At 41.8% G+C, this 27,268-nt stretch overlaps 1 protein-coding gene across 1 annotated transcript in view; it reads left to right on the top strand.

Moving 5' to 3' along the window:
• The window catches only part of PLEKHM3 (pleckstrin homology domain containing M3), a 170,390-nt gene that overhangs the window by 11,825 nt on the left and 131,297 nt on the right, over positions 1-27,268 (top strand). Inside the window, exons 2-3 of the mRNA XM_090282988.1 lie at positions 6,761-7,684; positions 22,873-23,808. Coding sequence (XP_090139114.1) covers positions 7,078-7,684; positions 22,873-23,808 — 1,543 coding nt within the window. The 5' untranslated portion in view covers positions 6,761-7,077. The remainder of the gene's footprint in view (positions 1-6,760; positions 7,685-22,872; positions 23,809-27,268) is intronic.

Genomic DNA, 27,268 nt, shown 5'->3' with positions numbered 1-27,268 from the left:
CACTGGAGAATGAAGCCAGCTAAACTACTGACTTGGAGTTGTTCACAAAATAATCCCCAAGTGCTGCATAGGTGCTTTTGTTTCTATAAAAGGTCTGAGTGAGGTCATTTGCTACCTGACCTTTGCCATGTTATTTTTAAACCTGGTTTCAATAGCTTACAAGATTTCTCTACCAATAAAAAATTTTTAAAGCTCAAGTTAACATAATATTTTGGAAAGCATGTCAAATTTTACTTCAATGAGTTTGTAATGAATTCACATATACTTTTGCCAGAAAACCAGAGTGGTGTTTATATTTACAGGTGTCAGTGCTTTGCAAGCATACTCTTTATGCAGTTGTTCATTCGATAGTTATTTACCGAGCACTCACTGTGTACTAGCCACAGTTCTAGGCCCAATGAGGTTATACAAATGAACTAGGGTAGAATTGCTACTCTCAATTTGATGTAAGTCCAGTAGGGTAGGTGTGTGACTAGAGTCAAGTTATATATCTTTGAGCCTCAGTTTCCTCATCTGTAAGACAGGGATACCCACATGAGGGTATCTCAGAGATAACTGTAAACAAAGTCTTGAAGTTGGAAACGCATGACATTTGAGTAATAGCATTCCAATGTGAAGGAAAAGAGTGTATTTTGGGGAAGAAAAGTGGGAACAGGCCAGGACTGAGGAAGGCCTAGAGCATCGGATTAGAGTTGGATGTTGTGGTTAGTGGAAGCTTCATTGATAGATTTTATTTGCTACTCTCTCCCTAGTGCCTAGAACTGTATCCAGCCCATAGAGAGCACCCAGCAAATAACTGACTATGATTTTAGACAAGTTAAGCTTAATTTTGTCATGAGATTTGCCAGTTAGAAATGTCCTATAAGTAGTTGGGAACATAGGACCAGAGGTCAGGTTTGAGATTGAGACTGAAGATGGAACTTTGGGAGGTGTGAACATAGAAGTATTACTGAAGTCACAGGTATGGATCAATTGACTCAAGAAGCACATGTAGCTGTATTCAGAGAAGAGAGCTCAGGTAGTGCCCCCATTTGATGAGGAGACCTGTAAGGAAAGGAGGAAGATGGAAACTGAGAAGGAGAGGGAAACTAAGAGGGTGAGGTGCCCCTGATGCAGGGAGGAAATGTGTAAAGAGGGGCCGGTTAATGGCATCAGGGAAGGTCAGGACTTTGAAGGACACTGTGGGTGTGTAATGAGGAGATCTGGGGATGGCTGTAGAAGAGAAGTTCAGTTGAGTGGGGTCCTATGTCAGGTTGTAAGGTATAAGTGGCAGGGCACACTCTGGGAGATTTGTTTATGTTTTTCAAGGTTAGTATTCACTGGTATTTGCTTTTGGAGCATACATTTAAACAGTGTGACCAAACTATGTATATAATCTGATTCCAGTTAAATATTAGACAAGAGCACAATTATTGATTTATTTTTTCTGAGTTATAAGATTGTGACTGATTTTTCCCCCCATGTTTGTCACCTTTTTCCAGAGTTTCTATGAGTATTTATCACTTTTAGAACTGGAAAAAACACTATACAAATTATTATTTTTTTAATATTACACTTCTTATGTATTGCATGACAATAAACTTCTCATTTATTGAAACTTGTATACAGTGTAGCCATTTAATGTACCCTCCAGGCCTATGAAAATGGTGGGATTCCACCTGTGTTTCTAGCTGTCCTTCTCCTCTGAAAGACCCCTGAGCTCTGCTTATGAAGTCTGCATGGCACCGTTTCCTTATCTGCTGCTTGTGGCTTATCTGTACCTCCCCAACATCCAAAGCACCATGAAAATCCTAACCTCTTGTAACCTCATGGTCCAGAAATGTCATCTTACTAGGGTCAGATCCTCTGCTGGTGGATCCTTCACATTATGTGGGCCTTAAACAGTCCTCAGTGAGCTGCAGCCTTAACCAAAGTGAATGCTGACCATCCTTGGTATCACCCTTGGTTTGAAAAGGGTCGGCAGACAGTTTACCCGTGGTGTTCTCAGCACTGCATTTTTTCCATAGTCCAGCTGCTCTGAAGTTAGGTGGCCCCATACACCCTCTGAGCACTCATTAAATTCTGATCACAAGCCATTTGGACCAGTGGGAGGAAGTCAGCACTTTTACCAAACAGCTTGGGAGAACATGGCATCTCTGTGTGGGCCGGGCTGGTCTTACTGCTCATATCTGCTTCAGCCTCTGAGTGGGAAGACCCTCGGGTTCATCCTGTTAATTAGCCTTGCCCAATAAGCATGTAAAGGGCAGATTTCCTTGTTAGAAAGTAGCAATACACTAATTCTGCATCCTGTTACCTTTTGATGCATTCATGGGATTCTTGGAGTTGAGCTTTGATTATCACCCTAACATACAGATCTCCAGAACTTTATCTTGCAAATCTGAAACTCTATACCCATTCAACAACTGCTCTTTTTCCCTTCCCCCCAGCCCCTAGTAACTACCATTTTACTTGCTGTTTCTATCAACATCACTACTTTAGATACCTCATGTATATTGAATCATACAGTATTTGTTTGTTTGTAACTGACTTATTTTACTGAGCATGATGTCCTTAGGGTTCATTCATATTGTAGCATGTGATAGGATTTCCTTTCTTTTTAAGGCTGAATAATATTCTATTGAATGGATATACCATATTTTGTTTACCTGCCTCTTTTGTAAATGAAGTTTTATCAGAACACAGACATGACCATTCATTTCTGTGTTGTCTGTGCCTGCTTTTGCCACAACAACCATAGAGTTGAATAGTTGCAGAAGTGACTGCACAACCCACAAAGCCTAAGCTATTTATTATCTGGCTTTTTACAGAAAATGTTTGCTGACTCCTGTGGGCAACCGCTCCTCTTGGTTTAAGGAATTGTAGACCCGGTCTGAGCATGATGAGCCGCCAGCGTCCTGGCTGCGTTTGTCTCTAAGTCTCAACATAAGGCTGTGTGCAGAACATGACTGTCAACCACTCAGAGGGTTGCCATGGGAATTAGACCAAAGAGTGCTCGTTAAGCTCATTGTGCTTTAAAACTTGCTCTGCTTTCCTTATCAGCAATATAGTGTAAGATATCTTTAGCAGGGAGTACATGGAACCCTGCACCTGGTCCAAATGTTTTATAGACCTTGACTCTTATCAGTCAGTGTGATTCCTGAATTAGTGTATGTTATATGTTACTGTCAAATGCCTGAATACAATAGACAATTTATGAATTTTAGCCTTGTGTTTCTCGTATGTATCCTCCTCAATAAAAGATATGAGAGATGAAGGTTTGGCTGCTGGTCTCCACTAGAGAGGCAGTCACCTTCCTTCCCCCAGACGTAATAAAGTGTCCTGGGTAAAAGTATGTTCCCTCGTGGTCACGAAGCCTTTGCTGGACAGAGCAACTTCCAACTGAGCCTAGGGTGTATGTGGCACCTCTGCCATAGACTCCTGTTCTACCATGGGGGAGTCTGAAGGGTTCAGAGAAGTGATGTGGAGGCTGTGTTAGAGGAGGAAGACCTTGCTGGCTTTGTGCAGGGACACAGACATGGGTATGGACCTGTCCTTATAGTCTAACTGAGGTGGAAAAGACAGTTTACAAAGTTGACTTGTTCAGTGATGCTTTAGTCTTGCAGGGAAGGGAAAGACCCAAAGGGATTGATTTCTTAGGGAAGACTTCATAGAGGGCTGGAATTTGGGATGGGATGGATGGGATCAATACAGGCAGTGGAGGACTGCTTCAGCCTTCTCACCACCCATTAACAAATGCGTAGGACAGTGAAAGCAGTTAGAGCTGTGTCTGGCAGAGTAAGTGCTCCCCTGGAACATAAGCTCCATGAGGGCAGGACTTCTATCTGTTCACTGTTGTATCACCCATGTCTAGACCACAGTAGTAGCTGCCTCAAAAAATATTTATGGAATGAATAAACCACTGCTACTCTCAGTGACTCCTCTGAGCTATTTAATCTGTATTGTGCAAATACAGGCAAAGACTGGATTTCTCACACTGGTGTGTTAATTCATTTATTATACCGAGGAGTGGTTTTGGGGGCGGACTGCAGTTAAGGCAGCAGCCGTCTTTATTGTTTGTTGCTAGGGGTAATCATGATGTGGTAAGAGGGATGTAAGTTAGAAGTACTGACAACAAAGGAGAAAAGAGTAAAAGAAAAAAACGCCAAGTGATTTTAAAGATAGCCACTCAAAAAAAATCATTTATTCAACAAATATTTATTGAGCTACAGTTGTGTTCTGGGGTCCAAGGGTGAGCAAAATAGACCATTGCTGCCCGAGGGGACATTGAGGTTGAAACTGGTAATTACAGATGTGATGTATGTAACTTATAGAAGCATAGGTGCCATGGAAACCTAAACAAGGTCTTTTAACCTAGAGAGCGCTTCCCTAAGGAAGTGATGAGTCCTGATTATCGGTTGCTGTGTGACAGTCTACTGCCAAACTTTGTGTCGTCGAACAATTTGTTCTCTCTCATGGTTCTGGGTTAACTGGGCTCAGCTGGAAAAGTCTCACTTGGGATCTTGCATGGGCTGCAGTTAGATACGGATTGGGGCTGGAATCATTGGGAAACTCAGCTGGGCTCTCATCCAAGATGGGCTTCTTCACTCACATGTCTGGTGCCTTCTTTACTCACATGGTGCTCTACCCTGTGGACTGTTTCTAACACCTATTTGTGTCCTTTATCAAGGTAGTTTTTTGGACTTATTTTCTTGGTGCATCATGATAGACTGTGAACCTCTTTAGGGCGAGAGGTGTGTCTTATTCATCTTTCCATCTTTAGTGGCTTGATCATGATGTGACCCTATTAAATGATGAATGGATGAATAGATGAGTGATTTCCAGAATACCTTGTTAAGCAGCACTGAAATGGTTTTAAAGTTGAATTATTACTACTCTTTTATGACGATTAAATGAGGCAATGCATGTGAAAGTGTCCATGGGACCTCTTGACCTCTGTGGACCTCAGTGTCTCCCTCTGTGAAAAGTAGGGGTTGAAAGCATGAACTCAAAGGTCTATGGTTTTAGAACACGTGGGACAGAAGTGTTGCACAACCCAGGACTGCTGACCATCAGCGGTTCTTCTCACCAGGTTATGAAAACCCAAGCAGAGTGCACAGAGTATATTCCTAGATATTTTGATTTTTTTAAAAAAGGGAAGGAAGGAGGAAATGAAAGAATCACTTTCTTGACGCTCTAGTATGATTAAAGAGTGTCATACTGAATTTTAAGCACTGAGTAAGGAAAGGAATATTCGTAATATCATCTCAGATGAATAACTTAGTGTTCTACGTCTTGATGCCTCTTCTGTGAAATGGGAAACATTTTTTTTTATGTTTATTTGAAATTCTAGTAAAGAAAGAACTAAAAGCTATAAAATTCATTATGTATTTCTTTCTCTCTCTTTTTTTTTTTAGCCTCTCACAAGATAAAACTGGAAAAAACAAAACCCACCAAAGTTTCAATTAGAGTAGTGAACCCCTGTTGTATGATTCAGGAGGCTCAAGTCCTCTTGGAGACACAGAAAACAAAACCCTGTTTGCAGCTAGAAAAATATTATAACTAATTTTATCTCTAAAAATCCATCTGTGCCTTGTTTCATGAGTGCTTACATAATAAATATCAAAATATAAAAGTAGGCAATTCATGGCCATTATCACTTTACAAGGGGTTAACCACAGAGTTCTTGTGAACTCCAAACCTCCTTGATACATTTAAAATAAAGGGCTGCATCTACTAGTTTATTTACATACATTAAGCAATGTAGATTGGTGCTGTTGATTGAAATATAATGGTTTAATGACCTAAGTGCTAAAAGTGATTTTAATTAACCATGAAAATTGCGCGGTTTAAAAAAAAAAGAAAGCACATTCACATGCTTTTGTAGCTGCTTGCAAAGGTGTTCCTAATTGCCTTGTTTTACCTGTTTGTAAATAGTCCAGGAGAAATAAAGCCATTGCCTAGTTGTTGTTTTTGGCAAAAATACAAAGGTGTATGTGGTTGTTGAGTATGTGAAATGTGGCTAGTGTGACTGAGAACTTCATTTGATTTTAATAAACCTGAACAGCCATTTATGGCTCATGTCTACTGTACTGGACAGCCTCCCTGGCAAGGTCTGCTCTAGTGTGTCCTGGCCATAGACCTGCCGTTTCCCAGAGAGAGCGGGTTAGTGCTAGGACTCTCTCTGTTCCGCCCAGAGGCTGCTCCTGTACTCCCAGGCCAATCCGCAAAGCCCTTTTCCAGGACGATTGGAGGAATCCTGGAGCCCAGGCATCCCTAGGCATCATGTAACCTGAACCTGGGAAGCACAGGCACAGGTCCGTTCGGGTTTAGTGAAAGGACAGATTCTCCCGCTTTACAAATTATCAGTGCTTTCAAGGTTTGTGAAAGAACTCATGCATTTATGACTTTCAGACTGATTACCATAGAGGCCCCGCCACAGAATTCCTCGTCTCTTTTGCTTACTATTTTAGGTTAACATATCACAGAGATTTGCCAGGGTAGTCTTTTCACAATTGCTCTCAAAGGCTTCTCTGTGTGAGTAAAAGCTATTGACCTTAATTCCCCTTATCAAGAGTTCCACTCTGCTCTGTGTGAGTTCTAATACAAAGCAGGCAGTGATGTGTATGTACTCTTGGCAGTGGAACTTCTGTGCCGGCGTTGTCCTCCTGTGGGCGTGACTGCCATAGAAGAGATGGAAGGACAGGGCAGTAATTGGGCAGACTTGTGTACTACAGAATACAGCGAATGGTGTGTCAATGTTGTCTTCTTTATTTTCTTCCAGGAAATTAAGGATTGCTATGGCATTGCTTTGACAAGCACTTCCTGTTGTCTTTACGGAGATCTCACTGAAGAATAATCTCAAAGCAACATCTGCCTCCTGATACCCTTGTTAATGGCCATAACCAACAAGCAAATGCTTTTCCTGACTGGGAAAACATCAGGCACCCTTGTGCATGGCCTGCTCTGGGCAGCCGAATGAGGTTCCTTCCAGTTGTCCCCAGAACTCTATTGCCCAGAGCATCTCTCTTTGTTGGGTGTCTGCTCATGAGGCCGTTTCCTGGACCAGCTTAGGAGGCTTAGGCCTCCAGAGCCTGCAACATGGAAGCTTTGGAAGTGGACGATATCAGCCCGGCCTTGGAAGTTACTGAGGATTTCTTTAGTACTTTCGACAGTAAGCTAGACAAGGCTGTGCCGCAAGCAGAGGTGTATGGGGTTCAGGAAGTCCCTGAACTGGTGGGGCATGAGGTACTTAGTAACAGAACAGGCAATGGTGCTATCAGAAATGTTGCTTCCCTGGGCAAGGGGGGCATGATTTGGGATCCCTGTAAGACCAGGCTCTTAGAAACCAAAGCTCAAAATGTCTTCCCTGCCAAAGAACTGTTTATGGTACAGAAAGGGACAACCCCAGATAATCTTTCCTGGATGGAACAAAAGGAAGCATCAACATTTAATTTTTTCGACATGTGTCAGCGTCGGAGGAACAGACCCCGTTCTGTGAATGACTTATTGGATGAAACCTCTACTTTTAAGCCCGGGCATACTCGATCGAGGTCAGACGTCACCCAGGCGAACTGGAGGGTCACCCTCAAGACCGCACCTTCGCAGCAGCAGCCGCAACAACCACCTCTTCAGGGCCCTCACTTCACCAGGCCGTCTTTCCTGTTGCCCTCAGCAAATAAGATAGAAGATGCTCAAGGAAATACTGGTATGCTTTTTAATATCTGATGGCTGTCGAACAGTTGTTGATTTCCCTTTGTGTCTTACATTTGCCTCATGAGAGTCTTATTCTCTGGTGTCCATGTCTGGCTGTGCTGACTGAAGTCTTCTCTTTTATTTACTTCCATGCTTTGCCTTACCTCAAGTCTGCAGTCTTATTATCTTCATAGGTGGTACTGAGTGAAAACACAACTCTGGTTAACTCTTCCTTTCTAGTCTTGTATGTCAGAATCGGAATACTCTCGTAATTAATGTAGCATTTTCCCTCTGAACATTGTATGATAGTGCTTATTCACATCCGTAGGTGTGCATCAGATCACACGTCGGGCATAGATAACCTTGTGCTGTGAAGGGTGTAAAAGTGTGTGGAGGCACAATCCCTGCCCTAAAGAACTTCTCCTTTAGCCGAGGGACTGACACCTGCAAAGACTCCCTCTGGGAGGCACCCAGTAATGAGAGAAAGTAGGTGGCCGACTGAAATGTTTACAGGGGAGGGAACTTTTGTTTTACTCTCTCTTGTTGGAATTTTTTTTTTTTTTTTTTTTTTGATGAGGGAGTTGCAGTGACTGCAAGAGCATAGAGGAAGGAGGAGACGTCCTGGCTGGACTGGGCTTGTCAGAAAGGGCTTGTCAGAGGTCATGGGACTTGAGCTGGACCTTGAAGGACACTAAGAAGCAGAGAGAGTGTCAGCATAGGACACCTGGTCAGGCTTAGGGTGTGATCAAGGTGAAGAGAAGGGAGATGCAGAGAAGGGCAAGTCAGCCCTTGTGAGAGGAGCCAAGGAGCCCATGGTGGGTAGAGGGAGGAAAAGGTTGGAGAGGCTCATTAGGACCTCATGGTGTGGGACCTTGCTTTCTTTCCTCCTCGTGCTTGATACGCGTACCTGCACTCATATACCGCATACTATATAAATATGCTGACATACTCATACATGAACTTGCTCTTCTGTGAGGCATGACAAGCTGTCTCTCTGTTTCCCTTAGCATTTTTCTTCCATTTTTATTACTGATGATTCTTTAATGACCCTGCCCAACCCTTCATTTAGATGGCTTCTGCTCAATTAACTGGGGAGACTAATTTATGTACTTAAAGGCTATTTTAATGTTACTCCGGTCTCTACAATTGCTTGGTATACCATTGGCACATTTAATATTTTAATTAATAAAATTAGTTTATAAGTGTAACTTGAGGCAAGGTTGTAAGTTAGTATGTTTGTCAAGGAAAGGCAACGTTCCTTGTGAGGTGCTGCATTATTTTCATATCCAGTTCAAATCCAGCCTTTTCAAATACTTTTTCTCCACTCAAGTTTATGACTTGTGATTCCTTGTTTTTTTCTCCTAGACTTGCACTAGCCCTCTGTGACATCTAGCTAAGGACGGTGACCATGAGAGTAAAAGGACGTTATAAAGCACAGGACTTGGCAACTGATTAGATAATAGGGGACAAACAAGTTGCTGTGATCCCCAAGTCTGGCAGAAGGAGAGCTCCGCCTTGAGCCCAGACAGGTGTATTCCTTTGATTAGCAAGTAACCTCAGTTGTTGTTTTGGTTTCTTAGAGTTCGCACAGGTTTTTATCACTACACCTGTAAAACGATTCTAAATCCCTGGTACAGCCAAAGTTAAGGAAGTGTCAGAGTTCCAATTTTATTTTTCCTGTTTGTTCTGTAAATGCAAGAACCAGACCTTCTTTAGGTTCTCTCTTTAGCATATTATGATTGTGATTGTTGTATTTTAATTCTCTATTTTAAAAAATTTGAATGTTAAATGATGTTGAAATATAAGTACTGAATGGTGTTTTGAAAAACAAACTGTAACAAATGGTCTTTGCAGCTGTTGGTACAGTATAACATAACCTGGCCACCTTTTGGTCACCCATGAGATACCCATTTTAGCAGCAATTCGCGAAGGTGGGCAAATGGTATGTCAAGTTTCTGATGCTTTTTCTTTCTGGCACATTCTGGAGAGCAGGCAGGGAAAATCATGTTTTTGTTACTAACCAGGTGAAGGGCAAGGGCAAGCAGTGAGTGCCCACTGGCCATGCATTCTTGGGCCAAGGGCAGAGAGGAGTTCCAGATACATAGCTGGTCCCCCACTCCGCCAACTGTAGCCCTTACAGCCTTTGGGGTAGATGTGCCAGCACTCAGGTTCCTTTTAGTCAAACTCAGCCAAGATCTTTGAGTTAGGTTTACTTTAAAACCTTTGAATTTAGTGATCCAAACTGAAGAAAGGCTTACTGTTTCTCCTGAAGGAATATGCCAAAAGCAGAGGGAGGAGGTGTAGTATCCTGGCTAGAGCCAGAGAGTTGGGGTCCGGCCAGACCTCGTCCTTGAGCTCCAGACTTGCATATCCGGCTGCCTGTGGAACATGTCTGTTGGAATGTCTCACAGGCACTTTAAATTCAAAGTGACCCATCGTCCTCCCATCTCCCACCCCTGCTGTTCTAAAAATTAACAGGGGTTAATGAGAGGCTGGGGGGCTCCTCAGAAGAAATAAAATTTCGTCAAATAAGTTTCCTCGGGTGAGATTAACTTGATGTTGTGTTTAGCTCTGTCACTCTCTTACCTGTGGGTTTTATTCCTGCAAAGTTTTATGCTTTCTCCAGCTAATTTTTTTTCTTTTTTTTCTGGCTCCTTTTCTGAGCTCACCTTGAATAGCTTAGACGTACCAGAAGCCCTGACTGGTGTGGCTCAGTGGGTTGGGTGATGTCCCGCAAACCGAAAGGTCGCCTGTTGGATCCCCTGTCAGGGCACATGCCTGGGTTGCGGGCCAGGTCCGCGGTTGGGGGCTTGTGAGGGGCGGCCAATTGGTGTTTCTCTTACACATTGAGGCTTCGCTCCCTCTCTTTCTCCCTCCCTTCCCCTTTCTCTAAAAATAAATAAATAAAATATTTTTTAAAAAAGAAAGGAACAGTTCTTCTACTCGTCCTCCCCTAATCCCTCTTTTTTCTTTCATAACAACAAGCGCAAGGATCTTCTTCATTAGGTGGTACTGCTGCGTCTTCCGCCTCCCTTAGTGATGAGTAACTGGGCTTTTGAGCCTTACTGAGGATGCACGCTGCTACGGGTACACAGCAAACCAGGTTCTGGCATAATGAGGGCAGTGGGTAGCTGGGGTGTAATATCCGCTGTTTGTTCATGGGCACGCCTGTCTGAAGAGGCTTTCTGGTCAAAACAAGATAATGTATTGGTTAAAAACACTGACCCTAAACCTATACTGTTAGAGTCACAATCCCTGTTCCAGTACTTACTAGCTCTGTAACATAAGGCAGCTTTCTTAATCTCTTTGTCTTCATTATTATTAGTTTTTGGTCATGTGTGAAAAAGTGATGGTATTCCCCTCAGTTTCTTGTGAGCATTAAATAGGTTAAAATATCTCAAGTACTTATTAGAACCATGTTTGGCACCTAGTAAACACTTTCTGAATGTTTTAAATGTTTAACAATGTTATTTTTGTATTGTTAATTGAATTTGAAACTCATGAATGAGACTCAGGGTGGCATTACCAATCACTCCTAGCTTTCCCTGGCACAGCCTATTTCATAAAATGGCTTCACAAGAAATATTTCTTGAATTTACCTTTCTGCAGTGTTCTTTCTCACAGTTGGTAACTGTGTTTGTTAATGAGAAATAGACCCCCCCATTCCTTCTCTCATGCTGACTTGTGATCAGCCGTTTCCTGTCTTCCACACCAGAGTTTATGGTCACTGAGGAAGGGCTTGTTTCTTATTCATTGTTTTAGCCTCAGTGCCTAAAATAGTGCTCCGAAAATAGTATGTGTTCAAACATGCTTTCAGTGCCACGGCTGATAAACAGGGGCACCTCGATTCGAACCCAGGCAGTCTCCCTCCAGAGTCCATGCTCCTGACCACTAAGCTAGGCAGTATCCTCACTTTGGAAACTAGTAATCCATCCTCAGTCTCCAGAACCCTCCACTTTGAAAGCCTTATTGGCAGTCAATCTCTGTGGGGATAGAGGGTGGGAAGTAGTGTGGAAGAAACAGACCTGGATAATGTTCATCGAGCTAAAATTAATCTCTCAGGGGATCAACTGGTTAGGAAAAACTGAGACAGACCAACTTAGTCTAGCTAAAAGCAAGGATTGTTTTCTGCATTTAGCATATTTACTAAAATGCATGGACAGTGCAGAGCTGGTCACAGTTCTTCAGGAGACCAAGAAATCCACAAAAGGAAGACTGTAACTTTGCTTTTCAGATTCTCAGATGTTACCTATGCAGAGAGCTTAAGTTGAACCGACTCCCCTGGGTTTGTAACCACGGAGACATGGATTAGGGTTTTTCCCCATCTTTGGCTGTGTGTATGTGTGTGTGTGTGTGTGTGTGTGTGTGTTGTGTTGTTGTTTTTCTTAAGTCTTACTTAGAAGCATGCAAATACATTCTAGAGACTGCATTGCCTCAGGCAGATAGAGACCAAGGACAGACTTCTTAAGATGGAAGTTTGTCTGTGCTAATGGATAAAAGGTACTGCTGCTGCGTCCACTAGGGTGATGGTGTGTGGCTTGAATCCAACCTGGTTAACACTGTCTGCTCTACCTGGGGATTGGGTAGTCATGTCAAAAGGATTAGCTCATAGAGTGATAGGAAGGAATAGCTCTAAGGTAAGATGGCAACAGAGGCAGTGATTTCTAAAGAATCCTAGTAGCGGTAGCGACCAAAGCTTCCTGAGGGCTGGCTCCTACCCTTTCTGCCATCCCAGTGTCTGCCATGCCCCCAGCAGCTGGAGTGGGCAGACTACGCACTGGCCCTGAGGGAGGGACCTGATCCCATTGCAGGAATGGCTCCTGTCAAGTTTCAGCGCTCATCTTAGTTCTACACAAACATGGTCTTGACAAGTATATATACGTAGCCCTTTACTCCTGCATCACTGTCATCTTGTTCTTGTTCCCTTACTAATGGTTTAGCCGTACGCACCAGGGAATTTCCCAGAGGATGAAGAAAACAACGTGTTAACATCATAGAATTACAATCCCGGTATAAACTTATATGAAGGTAGGAACATAAAAAGTCATATGAACATGAGGGCATTAGATATGTTATCCTTATGAAGAAAAGGTTATATGCACCCACACAAACACATACTTACACCTCTAAGTGTGTATACACAGTAGAAGAAGATGAGGCTCCCTGGAAAGAACAGTCAGCTGGGACTCAGATGTATCGTGTAGGTTTTAAAAAATCGACTTCTTTGTTGCCTTTAGTTTATAAACCTAGTGAAGCAGGTTAAATTTTATCTACAGTGCTTCCCGACTCTAAAATTACATCATTCTGGGATGTACTTGAACTGACCCTGACTCTTGGTTGTGTGGGAGCTAATTACTATAGTCAGATCGGTGATGGAAATATAGGTATGCTTTCTGTGTGCCTTGTAACTCTACTGCTGGATGAACTGCTGTTGTACTTTAAAAATCAAACACTTTTTAAAGAAATGCTTTGCATTAGCTATGAAGCTCTGAAACTCAACAGACTGCCAGAATCTGACTTACTTTCCCTCCCTGACTGTGTTCACATTTTCATCTGCTTGCCAAGGGCAGTGGTCAACTGGGCTTTTGTTTCAGTTAGCTTCACTCTCTGGTGACCTGGTACCATTCCTATGCCTGTATTTTCTTGTTCTAAGTACTTTAGGAGAAGGTCTCAAGCAGAGATTTTCTTTAGGGCTAGAAAAACCATGGCAGTATGGTTTCTTTATCCTGAGTTTTATGTTACTCTGTTTTGATTCCCTTTCCCCCCATCTTTCGCTTGAAAAAAAAAAAAAAGAAGCCAAATTTGGAACTTATACTAAAATGACTGCTTTTTCAATTATAATGTCTCTCAAAGGCCTTGGAGCCAGTAGAGGTGGGAATATTCCTGCAGGCTTAGAACAAGTGAGGTCACCAGGACATGGTCTCTTGCTGAATTTATGATTCACCCTTTAGCAAGATTAGTCAGTGCAAAGAAGTTGCTAAAATAGGTCAAAGAAAGTTGATTTTTATATGGTTGTATAGTTTCCATTGGCTACATTATTGAATGTTGGCCGGTGGCAGCTATTTGAAAACCCAACGTGTCTCATCGACAGCCTGCATTCTGATTCCTAACATTTCTATATGGAAACTCTGAAAATGAAGCATATGACTTTTTTGTGGCTGCTCTGCTAATGTATTTTATCTTTCTTGGCCAGGAAGAACTATAGTTACTAATCTGACAAACTGCTAAAGTTACCTTCTTACAGTACAAATCTTTTCATGCTGCTCTCTTCTCAAAAATGAATCATGGTTCCCCATTTTTTACAAAATCAAGTATAAATTTTATAAAGCATCCAGATATATTTCTAACCTTATTGCCCACACCTTTCTTCAGCCCATCTATGTGCCATTTTTGAATGTGCCATGTGCTTTCAAGCTCCTGGCTTTTGCTCATGTTGTCTCTTCATACCAGAATACTTTCCCTGCCTCTCTCACTCTTCAAAATCCTCCATTATCTTTCTAGGATCAATTCAAATGCCACATCCTCCCTGAGACCTTTCCATATTTTCTTCAATTAAAATTCTTTTTACCCCCTTTCACCCTGTGTTTCTACAGCACATTTTATTCTGCTGTATGTGATAAGTAATTGCTTATACATCCATCTCCCACACTAGGTTGGAAGTTCTTTGATGATATGAACCATATTGTAGAAAACTTTGTATTGTACTAATATGAACATATACAAGGTGTTTGGTTGAATTTTATGTATTGGTGCTTGGAAAATCAGGGCAGGACAGTTTTTGGTTTGTTTATTTGTTTCCAAAATGAAAATTGCCTCTCTTTTCATTTTCCTTGTCTATAGTTTGAGTCAAGTTGAACGAAGTTTATTATTAATACTATCATTTAATGAGTTAACTATTCCCAATTCTGTGCTGAGATGTGTTCATTATTTATCTTATTTAATATGAATAATAGTTTAATATGATAGACGATACGGTTCTGATTTTACAAGTGAGGAAGCTGAGCCTTAGAGAAGTTGGCTTCACGCCAGGCCACGCAGCTAGTCCATGGTGGGCTAGCATCCCCACCCAGGCCGAACACTGGAGGCCACACATAACCACTCAACAACATTGTCCCTCAAGCCTGAGGAAGTCTAGGACTTATTTTCTCCACCACAAATAAAATAGACTTTGATCCAGATTGAAAGTCCGGATTTGGGAGTCGTAGTCTCAACTTGTACCCTTTGTGGTGTAACCTTGGCCAAGTCACTTTGCTTCTTGGAATCTCTTTCCAAATCTCTTAAATCAGAGAATGTTTTCAGAAGCAAGTAATATCATACTCAACTAAAAGTGGCAGAAATAGTATTATTATGTATTTTCATCTAACAGATGGCTATTGAACACTTAGTGAATGTGAAGTACTGTATGCAATAAGTACGTAAGAAGTTCATATGTACTTGGTCCCAAGGTCATCAAGGATCCAGACACTTTCTGTCTTTTTGCTCTGCTCTCCTCAATGTATTGGTGATATCTCTTTTCTCCCCTCATTGGTACAAGAAGGCTATAGCAGTCCAAGGGATAATTTTCTTATATATCAGCAGCCAAGGTCGGGAAGGGAGAGCGGGGCACCTCCTCTGGGCCTCTTTCCAGTAGCACCCTCTCAGTAGCCAGAACTGGGCCACATGCTCACCCCTAAAGCAGTCTCTGACAAAGGAAAATAGAATTACTGTGAATGGAGTAAGCAAATAGTAGTTCTTCCCAGAGGGTTTGGTAGAGGCCATCTCCTCTAAGCATTGCCACCATACCTGAACAAAATAGGGTTCTGTTGGTAAAGAAGATGGGGAGAGAACTAGCCAGTGGGTTCATAGGCCACTGCCAGGTTCTGCCTCTGATGGAGATGGGCTAAAAAACTTTCTATGTTTCTATGATTCTGTATGTTACCCAAGATATAGTAATAACATGCCATTTATATAAAAATTTGTTGGCTTAAGTATAGGAGTAATGACATGCCATTTATATAAAAATCTGTTGGCTTAAGTATAGGAGATTCTGTATACTTAATTTCTATAGATTAGAGAAAAAGAGTAGAAAGCTTAGTATGGCAAAGACTGAGCATCATTTGAAAGTTGATGTTTGGAACTTTCTGGGTCAAAAAGTCCTATTAAGATGAGAGATTACCCTTTTCACAGAAGGCATAACACCTCTTTTAAGAAGTTGGTTAAGGATGTGTGATTTCCTAATCAGGCTCATGCTTCAGAAGTAAAATTGTCTGGGACTGTATTGACTTATGCTCCATCATGGCTGCCCTTATCAAAGAACTTAGATGCAAAATATCCCTAAATTGATGTATCTAGCCAGTACGTAGCAGGTATACTATAGGTCAGTTCTACTGGAGCTCATGAAGATGCTATGTCTTTTTCCCTATGTTTATTATGAAGGAAGAACAAATGGGATATTTTCTTTTATCTATGAAATAAAGGTATCCAAAGTAGCGTACAGGAAAGATATTACTCGAGTCTAGTTCATTTCTGCCAGAATAAGTTTAACAAGTATCTGTGAGCACTACTGTGACCAGCACTTTACAATGGCCTGTGGACCATATTTAAGATGTATAAGACACAGCCCCTCTTTGGTTCCTGTAGCATCATTCTCTTCATGTTCCCTTGCTATGGACATTTATGGCAGTGTCATGTTTAATCAGACCCTGTTAATTTTACTTCTCTCACATGCCTCTGATGAGAAAACAAAGACCTAAAATTAGTTAAATTTTTTTTCTCTAGTTTCTGGCTTAAACATACTTCATTACTATAATATGATATAAATAGACTCAGAATACTGTGTTCTGTTAACCAGGAATGAAAGAAAAGAGAGATGATGGTGATGGAGAATGTCAGAGAAGTCTTCATCGAGGAAAGGATATTTCAGCTGAGCTTGGAGAGTGGAGCCCAAAGTCACGGTGGAGACGAACACAGCATGTGTGTGGGATGGCCAGGAGGCTAATCTGGAACACGTCTACTTTTGGGAGAGTGCAGTAGTAGTGGGCTGAGGTCATGGAGGACCTTCAAAGCCAGGCAATTAAACTTAATGTGATAGATTTGGCAAGAAGCACTTGGAAATTACTTGAAAGTCAAGATTAAAAGAGTTAATTACAAGAAGTCTGGAGGTTGGCAGGGTTGAGGGGTAGTGGGGGGTGGGGAGGATAGCAGGGAACCTTCTACCATAGCTTTTGTGTCCATGTAAAGGGACATCAATTAGACTAACACTCTTGGCTTCTTTCCCTCCTTCATACCCTTCACCCCTGGGGAGGCGTGACTTATGGCAGGTTTAAGAGAGGAACCAGGCACCTAGAACACAGCCTTTCTCACAGGAAACACTAATTTCTGGTCTCCTCCTCCAGACATGCTCCTTCATTCATCAGCCTGTCACAGTCAGTGCCCCAGGAGGGGCGGCCTGTGGAGGTCACTGCTGCTTGTGACTCAGAGGCAAGTCTGTAACATCCTGGGGTTCAGTGTGCTATCAGGACCCTGTGAGAAGTGTTTTAACTATTGATCACAGAATCTAGAGGAGGACGGAGTCCAGTGAAACAAGGAAGCGACAGTAAGGGGTGAGGTGGAAGGGTTCATGATTAAGGCCCTTATGAGGATGGAGTAGAAGGTAGACAAGGTGGAGGAGTCAGAAACATGCCTGGGTTAAAGAGGAAGGAGCACCCCATTGGAAACTGTAAGTACTCTATGATGAAGGGGTCCAAGAAGTCTAGGATATTACAGTTGTGGAAGAGAGAATTAGGTCTCCGGAGTCAAGGAGAGTAAAGAACCTCCTTGATACAGATTCTAAAATCAGATGGCAAATGCATACATACGGGGTGTCCCTAAAAAATGTATACACACTTTAAATAATTATAAAGTTGGTGTTTATTAAAATACCTTTCATTTTCAAAATGTAATAGAATCTACAGACATTATTTAATTGTTTTGTCAATACCTGTTTTCACACTGATGTCCGTTCTGGTCCAGGCACTGCTGACAACGCAAAGCAATGGAATCACAAACATCACGAAACAGCAAGGTGGGGCACCCCCACACTGCCATCACGATGTTAGATCCTACCTTGATGAGATCTTGCCAAACAGGTGGATTGGACGAAGGGGTTTTGTAGAATACCTTGTGCATTCACCAGACCTCACACCACTAGACTTTTTTTTATGGGGATACTTAAAAGACAAAGTCTACGCTCTGAAACCTGCAACAGTCGCTGAATTGAGAGCAGCCATTGAACGAGAATGCACGCAAATACCAAACAAAATGTTTCGTGATGTTTGCGATTCCATTGCTTCGCGTTGTCAGCAGTGCCTGGACCAGAACAGATGTCAGTTTGAAAACAGACATTGACAAAACAATTAAATAATGTCTGTAGATTCTATTACGTTTAGAAAATGAAATGTATTTTAATAAACACCAACTTTATAGTTATTTAAAGTGTGTATACATTTTTTGGGGACACGCTGTATATCTTTTCCCACCTCAGTGACATCACAGTGCATTTTCCTTGGAGTCTGGATGTGTCTCAGCATCTTTCTCAATACAGGGTTCCAGGCAGTAGCAGTCAATAAAAGTTGCATTGTGTTGCTGCTTCAAACAGTGCCAGAGGGGCTGTTACTCTAGGCTGAGGGTGGGTAGAACTGAGAGAAGGACATTCTGTAAGAGGCAAGGTCCAGGAGTCCCCCTGGAATAGGAGTTGAGGACCAGAGCTGAGTCCTGAAGCTTAGAGGTAATAACTAACCTCAAAGAAGTATGTAGCCTTGGAGTAGAAAGTGGGATTGGCAGGTGGATGGCCAGTTCTCAGAAAAAACTCTGCCTCTGGGGAAGTGTAATTACATTCTCTCAGGCTCTAGGTCAGCGGTTCTCAACCTGTGGGTTGCCTAGACAATTTTGATTTGGAATATTGACACCATAGGGCTTTAGAGTTCTTTGGAAACCTTAAAATGTTGCTCTTAGTCTTTCATTCTAACTATTGCCTGATCTTCAGAATCCTACCTAGTCTTGTGACTTCATTCATGTGCTGACTCAGGCTTTCAGATTGTCTTGGTAAACTAGATTACCTAAGTATTTTATTTATTGCATTCTGGGACATGGTGGTTTTTTAAAAGACAAAATTGTATAAAATAACCAAAATGAAATCACATAACAGTTCAATAATTATATATGCTAATATATGTGAACATACCTAATTATTATTTATATTATTACATAAATACATATATAGACATTAAATAAGATGTCTGAATGTTTCATATCAAATGGTACCCAGTCTGGGCAGGAGGATTGTGAGTTCTGGGGTATGGAAGAAGAAATTGGGGGGGGCAGTTTACCTTTCTGACTGATTTTTTTAAACAAATTTATTATAATTTAGTACATATTTGATGAATATGAAATAGAATCTGAAATATGAACTTTGAGATCTAAATCAGTTGACAGAAAACATGGGAAACAAAGGAACATTTAAACAATAGCATTTGGATACATTCTGGCAAATCCAGAATGTGAGAAACTAATGGACAAATGGACTAATTTCTTCAATAAACACATGTCATGGAAACAAGGAGGAAGAGGAAGCTGTTTTAAATTTAAAGATACTTAAAAGATATAGCAACCAAATCAGTGTGTGAACCTAATTTGAACAAACCATCTGTATTAAAGAAATTAGACATAGACATAGACTGATAAGGAATTATTCATGTTGTTGGGAGTGAAATAATATCTCGTATATACTTTAAAGTTCTTATTTGTTAGAGATATACCCTGCATGTTTATAATAGAAGTGATAAAATATCTGTAATTGACTTTCAGATATCCCAGCAAACAAAACAAAACAAACAACAAAAAACAAAACAATAAGAAGCCAGAGTTGGAGTGAGGTGGGAGAGATCAAACAAGAAACTTGATGATTTTTGAAGCTGAGGGATGATTCCATAGGGATACTCATTTTACTCTTCTACATGCTTTTGAGTATGTTTGAAATTTTCCATAATAAAATCTTATAAGGCCAAGCAAAGGAGTTTGGATTTTAATGTGCAGTGCCAGGAAACTTGTGAAAGGTTTTGATCTAACATGTGGCCCTAAAAGTTAAGCTGGTAACAACGTGTAGAATTGGCCAGGAAGAAGGAAGACTAGAGTGGGAGCCTGTTTAAGAGTTTAATTACAGGGGTGGCCATGAGAATGGAAACTTTTTTGAGAGTAGATAGAGGAATATTGGCAAAAATGGAACTCTTTGTGGGCAGTACAGAAGTGATTCAGGGGCATGATGGGGAAAATGCCCTTGTTCCTCTTTGGTTGGTAGCATTTATTGTCCTCAAACTACTACACTGGCTTCCATATGACAAGGAGGGGAAAAAGGGATCTTCACTGAGGAGGAACTGAACCAGGCCTTCCTGTGAGAAAGTGGAAGGCAATGAGGAAACAAAGACTTCTTTAAAAAAAATTTTTTTTAAATAAGGAATTACTGTCTGTGGTTGTAGTATGGAATTTATAGGCATAGCAATTCATTTTGATCATCTTTATTTTATTGAGGCAATATGATAATCTTTGTCAGTGGTCCCATCTGAATCATTTATTATATTAGTTAAGACATACTATTAATTTGTAAAATTGAGCACTTTACAGTAAAGTGTGTGGGTTAATTAAATGAATTGAAACTCTTTGGTCTGGGGGAACGAAAGTTGAACTCTAGTGAATTAATGAACGCTTAGATTTAAATATATAACTTCTGCTTTGTCAATAGAAGAATATTAAAAATAACTTAGGATCCAATAGAAAGTAGCAGTTGTTAGAGATTAAAGAGAAATGGTAGTTGTGCAATTCTTTACAATCAAATATAGTTAATACTTCACACTCAAAATATCAATAAGATCTGATATAAACAGGCATCTCAGAGAGAAATGCACACCCCAGAGATTAGTTTTCTGATCACATTTGCTTTCTTCTTGATTCTTCTTTTTCAAAAAATTATACTATGAACCCAGCCTTTAGTTATGGGTCATTTCCTATGATGATTACCCCCTCTTCTGTCTCCAGTTAACATACCTATTTAGAGAGAGCTGAGCCGAGGTGGGGAAAAAATACTGAAACACAGTAATGCACTTTTTTACTCTTCTGAATCAAGAAGGTGAGGGAACTTTTGAGACTCCCTAAGACGAGTTCTCATTCAGTCCACCCAAGGACTTCTCAACCACCATCCTAGCTGGTACAGCTAGAAAGAATCGAGCTTTCAGTCAGGTTTGCTGCTGGTTTGGGCCCAATTAAAGTAGACTTTCTAATTCATGGTAGCTGTTGTAAAAAGCTCTCAGGGAGCCAAGGAAAGGAGAGGAAAATTCCTAACTAAAAGCAAGAGGAGTGGTTTTTATTTTACCCAGGGCTGCATAGCTGAGCTGCTGGGTCACAGGAGGGATGGGGACGGAGCGGGGCTTGGTTAGGAGTCCTATTATGGAAAAGGTGGAACGAACATCAGCGCTTGAGGGAAATGAGAGGGGCCGAGGCGGCAGCAGTGCCTAACAGCACTGCCTCCCTTGTTGCATTATCAGAACAGAAAGAGAACCTGAGAATAGGCATCCATTATCTCTTTCTACAAAGGGATTGGTGTGGGTTGCAAGAAATTAATGGCTTTTGCATTAACAAAAATACTAATGAATGTCGGGACCAGAGATGTAAAGCAGGTAAAATAGGCTTTTCTCTGCCTTACTTCTTTCCTTTTCTCCTTTGGTTTGCTATTTTAAGATCTAGACCTGTGTTACTCTTTTTTTTTTTTCCCCTTCAGCCAAGATCAGAAATCATGCCCTTTGGGAGTGTGACTTGTCTTCTGTAGGGAATGACTCAATTAGCTTATGACTGTCTTCTATGTGTGTCAGCAAAGAGATAGAAACATCTCAGAAATAAAAATCTCTAGCAGAGAGGACTGCTTATTCTTGCATAGTTGTCATTTTCATGCCTGAGAAAAGTATCAAGAACTCTCCCAAGTGACATCTCTTTTTATTACAGTACTAAGCTTGTATATATTGCAGCCAGTCATTGATTAAAGATGGCATGACCAGATAAACTTTTGAAACAGAGCGGGAGGGAAGGAAATTATATCTACTATATGCAGGGCATTATGCTGGAAGCTTTACTTCTAATTCATTAAGTTCTTTTAAAGTACCTACTGTGCACCAGGCATTGCATTATGTGCTATGATATGAGGATGAAAAGACAGACATCACCCCTGCCCTCAGTGGGGAGGACAGATTTAAAAAAAAGCCACCTCAAAATGTCTTTTACTTGTTTTGATATTTAAATGAACAATTATAATACAGCTTGATAAGAGTCCATTGAAGAGGAATAATATAGTAGGGATACCTGATACTGACACAGGGGTGTGTGTGTGCAGGCCAGGGAGTGGGGGTAGGGGAGTCAGGACAAAACCCCTTTCTGGAAGAGGGGGGAGCTGAGTGGAGGCTAAGTGTGTGGTAGCTGGTGGAGGTGGGGGAAGGAGCATTGCAGGTGGAGGGGGTGCAGCATAAGCACAGTCAGGCTCAGAGGTGAGCAAGAACTGCTATCTAAGCTGAGACCTAAAAGGAGAGCCAGTTGAGTCAAGTGTGGAGAACTGGTTATAAGACTGAACGCTCAATAACTGGCCTTGAAGACTAATGGAGCCGTCTGAGAAATGGGAGTCTGTGAGCAGCATGCTTCCTGCTCTGTCCTTTCCATTGACCCTTCCTGGCTTCAGCACCCTAAAGAAAGATGAGGATTAGCAGAGAGTTAGGTCGGGTGGCAGGAGGAACATTCTGTCTCGTGTATTGACACTCTGTAGGATGGTACTCCGAAAACAAGAAAGCCTGGCCAAGTGTAATTGTTTCATGGGACTGCAAGGCATAGATAGTCACATTTTCCCCAGTATTTCTGTTTTCCACACAGACCTCTGCATGTCACGTTGACATTGCTCTTCTCCCCAGTACTTACTCTTGTATTTGTAATTCCACCCTAGTTTAGCTTTTAGACCTCAGATGTTCTCCAAATACATCTTGTCAGTTAGGTACTACTATGTGGGACGTTACTCCTTCTACTGAGTTTAGTTCGAACCGGAAAGGTGTTGACCCCTTATCTACTTGGTTTCTTGCACCTGCCTTTTCATCTCATTTGACTTGTTCTCATTGTTGAATTAATGCATTGCTTTTTTATTTTATTTTTTCCTTCTAGAACACAAGCAGGCATTCCCAAACATTCTGAAGAAGGGGTACCTGGAGATTAGGAAGGACCACGACAGCTACTGGCAAAGCTGTTACGCAGAACTCTCCCCTTACAACCTGTGCTTCTACAGCCTCGACAGCAGTGGGAATCAAAACCTCCACGCCACGTTCCAGCTGTCGCACTTCCAGAGCATCTCTGTTCTGGGCAGCCTCGAGGCCAGGCTGGTGGACACCGTTCTGTATGACAACACTCAGCTACAGCTGAAGGCAGAGTCACCGTGGGAGGCTTTGGACTGGGGGCAGAAGCTCTGGGAAGTTGTGCACGCCTCCGTGCCTGGTTGTGCGGGGCGGCAGGGTGAGCTGGCCAACTCGCCAGGGCTTGGCTGTCCTTTTGACTATACACAGAATCATTGTTTACAAAAGAAACCCAGTGAGCCGCTCATGCGGTCCCCTGTGTTGGACAGCCCCAAACAGTACCAAAACATCCTCAAGTCCGGGACGCTGTACAGGCTGACCATCCAGAACAACTGGAAGGCATTTACATTTGTGCTGAGCCGGGCCTGCCTTATGGCGTTTCAGCCCGGCAAGCTAGATGAGGATCCCCTGCTGAGCTACAACGTGGATGTGTGTCTGGCTGTCCAGATGGACAACCTGGATGATTGTGACTCTTGCTTTCAAGTCATTTTCCCCCAGGGTGTCCTCCGCCTTCGTGCTGAGACCCGGCAGAGGGCTCAGGAGTGGATGGAGGCTCTGAAAACAGCAGCCAATGTGGCGAGGAGTTCAGAGCAGAGCCTGCAGGTCACACTGAGGAACAAGCCCAAGGATCAGATGGGTGGGCCGGAGCTCAGGAAGAACAAACGTCAGTCCGTGACCACCAGCTTCCTCAGCATTCTGACGACTTTGTCTTTGGAACGAGGACTCACTGCTCAGAGTTTCAAATGTGCAGGTATGAAGCAGATTTTTAGCCTAAAGCTTATTAAACAATTCTGAATCTCACAACTGGAATTCAGTCACAGCTCCTTGTTTAAAAAGCTATATTAGAACATCTGTTTGTCTTCATATAATGCTGGTGAAGTAAGTATAGAAGCAGAGATGGTAGACCCCATTGCATCAAAATGGCTTTGCCGAAACATTACCAGACTAGACTGCAGGCTTCCTGAGTCTGCTGTGATTCTGCTTCCTCCACTCCCTTAAATAAAGGTCACTATGACTGTTGATGTCACAGATTGTCTCATAAGAGACATTCAGGCCTAAAGCTGACTGCTAACATCCTTAGGCAAGGAAAATGTCCCTGGTCAGTAACTGTCATCAGTCATGACCTTGTCAAATCCTGTTAAGGTAGAGTCTACAGAGTCAGCCTTGCCAGCAATGTGGATGTGAGTAAGAGAGCAAATGACCTCTGAGTCATGATGGGCCTGTGCCTCATCTTGGGGAAGCCCCAGCCTTTTGGAACTGCTATGGGAAGGTGAGACATGAAGTAGAGTTCAAGGCCAGTGATCTGTTATTTCTTAAAGTCCTGTTGCTGCGTCTCTCCCCTACTCCCCATTCCTCTCACCTTCCCCAAAGCAATAAACTGGAAAGAAAAAGACCTTCACTATAAACCAAATCTATATACCTACTATAAACAAAATCAAATGATTTCCCTTTTTGCTAAACCCCACTATTTGTGACAAGAAATTTACCTTGGAAGGAACTTTAATTGGGAAGATTTTAATTCAAGTATATCAGATTTAAGTATATTGTTTAAAAATGCACGAGAAGCTCACTGCACACCAAGACCAGATTTTAAAATCTGTGTTTGCTCCTCTATTGAAAAGTCATCAAATAGTGATAGCACACTGAAAACTCCTGTTTTGAATTTAGGTTAGTTATGATGGCAGCAAGGACGCCGTGAGAGGCAATGTGCATACATGCATATCTGCAGGCCTGTCTTAAGCCAGCCCTCTACTTTTGAAAATGGTTTTGAAATAAGGAGACACTGGTTGTAGTGCAGTTCTTTAGAAATTATTGGTATTTCGATATCTAATTATACTAGTAAATATCGGATATTTCAGACATTCAACAGTCGTTCACTGAGTGCTCGCTTCGTCGATATTCTGGAATTACAGTATACTTCTCTGGCTCTAGATTGTTGACAGGGTCAACAAATCTGTTTTGTTATTAGAATCAGGGAGGACAGCTCAGCTTAGTTCTCCAGTGGGGAAGAGGGTAGCTGAATTGGGAATTTTCCAGTAAAAAGGGAAGAAAAGCCTCAGGTGTAACATAAGGATTGTTACCTAGTTGTCACCTAATTCACCTCCCTCTCATAAGTTTGCTTCCTGCAGAAGCGCACACTGTTCTGTGCTGTGTTAGTAGCGTTTTTATACACAGAGGAAGGAGAAATGCAGGTAGAGGGTGCCATTCAGCAGGCCCACTGCATCTGGCAGTAGAGGAATGAAAACAGGAAAAAAGACAAAAAAGGTGAGTAGAAGAGGCAGGGTAAAGGAAAAAAATAGGAAAAGGTTTAGATAATGGGCAGGGATAGAGCTGCTTTGGGTTCCATATTTTAGGGTGCCTCCCTTTGCTGCGTTTGCTAAATTTGGCTGGCTGGAGCATAGGTTGGTAGTAGGGAATCCAGGAGACAGGGGTATTGTAGTCTAAGTCTCATTTGCTTCACTCAGCTTTTACCTTCATGTTTTGGTTTGGAGTTTTAATAGGGCATAGGTAGGTTTTTAATTTGGGGTAGGGGAAAATCGATCCTAATTTGTACAGTGCAGCCAATTCCTAAGTCAGACGTGTTAATTTCATTTCATTGCTCCCTGTTCCATCAGAAACTGCTACATTCAGTTGCTTTGTGGTACATGTGATTTTCCTGGGTTGCTTTTCATTTTCCTTAATTGCTGGCGCATGGAATAGTTGTTTCCTATCTCAGGTAGGAATATTTCGTCTCCTGTAGGGGGCAGAGTCTCAAAAGAAAAAGGCAGTAACTTGTTAAGCAAAGCTCTGAATGTTTTTTAAATTACTTGGGAGGCTGTTCATTATATCAAAGATTATTATAGCAGATGGAACTTTAAAAATTGATCTATGTTTCTCACAAACACAGTTAATCTAAACCAGCTGCTTCTTCGTGTAGTACTTGTGTTCCCTAACTTTGCATCCTCATAAAAACACTCATTCGGTGAAAACGCTGGTTACATGGCCATGTTTACCTTCCAGAAGGCCAAAAAGTCCAGTACTGTAAATTGTTTTTAGTTGAACCTTGGCTTTATCTATTATTTTAAGGAGAAGCGAATTCACAATATTTCATGGTTTTAGTGAGCCTTTTTAGACTGTAAGTTTTTATGTCCACTTACTCCCTCTCCCTTTAAATATTTTTGATGAATAAACCTTAAAAGTGGAAGATTGCACTGAGTAGCTTTTTATTAATGATGTCATTCAGTTGCTATTCAGGGGAGCCACAAATGTTGGCTTTTCACTCTACAAAATAGTGCAGTTGGCCTTATTGCACTGAATTCTTTCTGTAGGTGAAGAATTTTCTATATTCTTCCTTGAAACTGAAAGCGCCCCTGCAGAGAAAATGGACTGCAACCATCCAAAAATGTCTGAGGTTATGGTTTTGCAAATACATGCTTATGTATAACTGTATATTTCTTAACATGCGCTTGAACTTTTTATAGTTGTATTTGATTATGTGTGGTTTGTCCCAAGGCCTCTTCTTTAGCTCCACGGCTGCCCTGTGCTTGGGAAGCCCCAGCCGTGGGGTCTGCTGGCTGTTCTGGGACCCTCCTTGGTCATTCATGCCTCCGTGGCCTTTACACATGCTGTTCCCTCTTCCTGAACGTGCCTTTGAAAATTAATTTCCTCCATTCATTTTACCATTGATTGTGTGCCCAGTTTCTGACCACGTGTCCGAGACTTGGTGCACCTGGGCAAGTCAGTGCTGCTAGGAAGCTGGCCTGGTCCCTGCTCTTGTGGAGCTTGCAGTCCACTAGGGAAGATAGACATCCATCAAATAATCACATCATGAGTGCCAAATGGCCACTGTGACAAGAGCTCGAGAAGGCCCGCCCAGCCGCGGAATTAGAGGACTGTCGGGCAGTGCCGAGTGGAACTCTGTGAAATTGCAGGTATTTGGTCATTTCTGACCTATGAAAAAAGGGGCACTTTGGCAAGGTTGAACTTAACATTTCGCCCTGAAGCTACAGAAGGCTCCTGAGCAGAGGGGCACAGGATGATAGTGGTATTTAAGAATATTAATTTGGTGGTGCTTTAGTACGGCTTTTCAGAAACTCCTCTGTAGCAGAAAAAGAGGTGCACTTCTTTGGGGAAGCTTCTGATTGGGATTCTAAATGGTGTTTGGCAGTGGGGAATCTGTGGTATTAAAATATTAATGCTTAACCAAATGATTATGTGGCTTATTAAAATAT

The sequence above is a fragment of the Furipterus horrens genome, unplaced genomic scaffold, assembly GCF_987537825.1.
Source record: "Furipterus horrens unplaced genomic scaffold, mFurHor1.1.pri manual_scaffold_1, whole genome shotgun sequence".
In the NCBI taxonomy this organism is placed as follows: domain Eukaryota; kingdom Metazoa; phylum Chordata; class Mammalia; order Chiroptera; family Furipteridae; genus Furipterus; species Furipterus horrens.
Note: the sequence above shows the minus strand (reverse complement) of the source record. Positions and strands in the feature narration are given on the sequence as shown.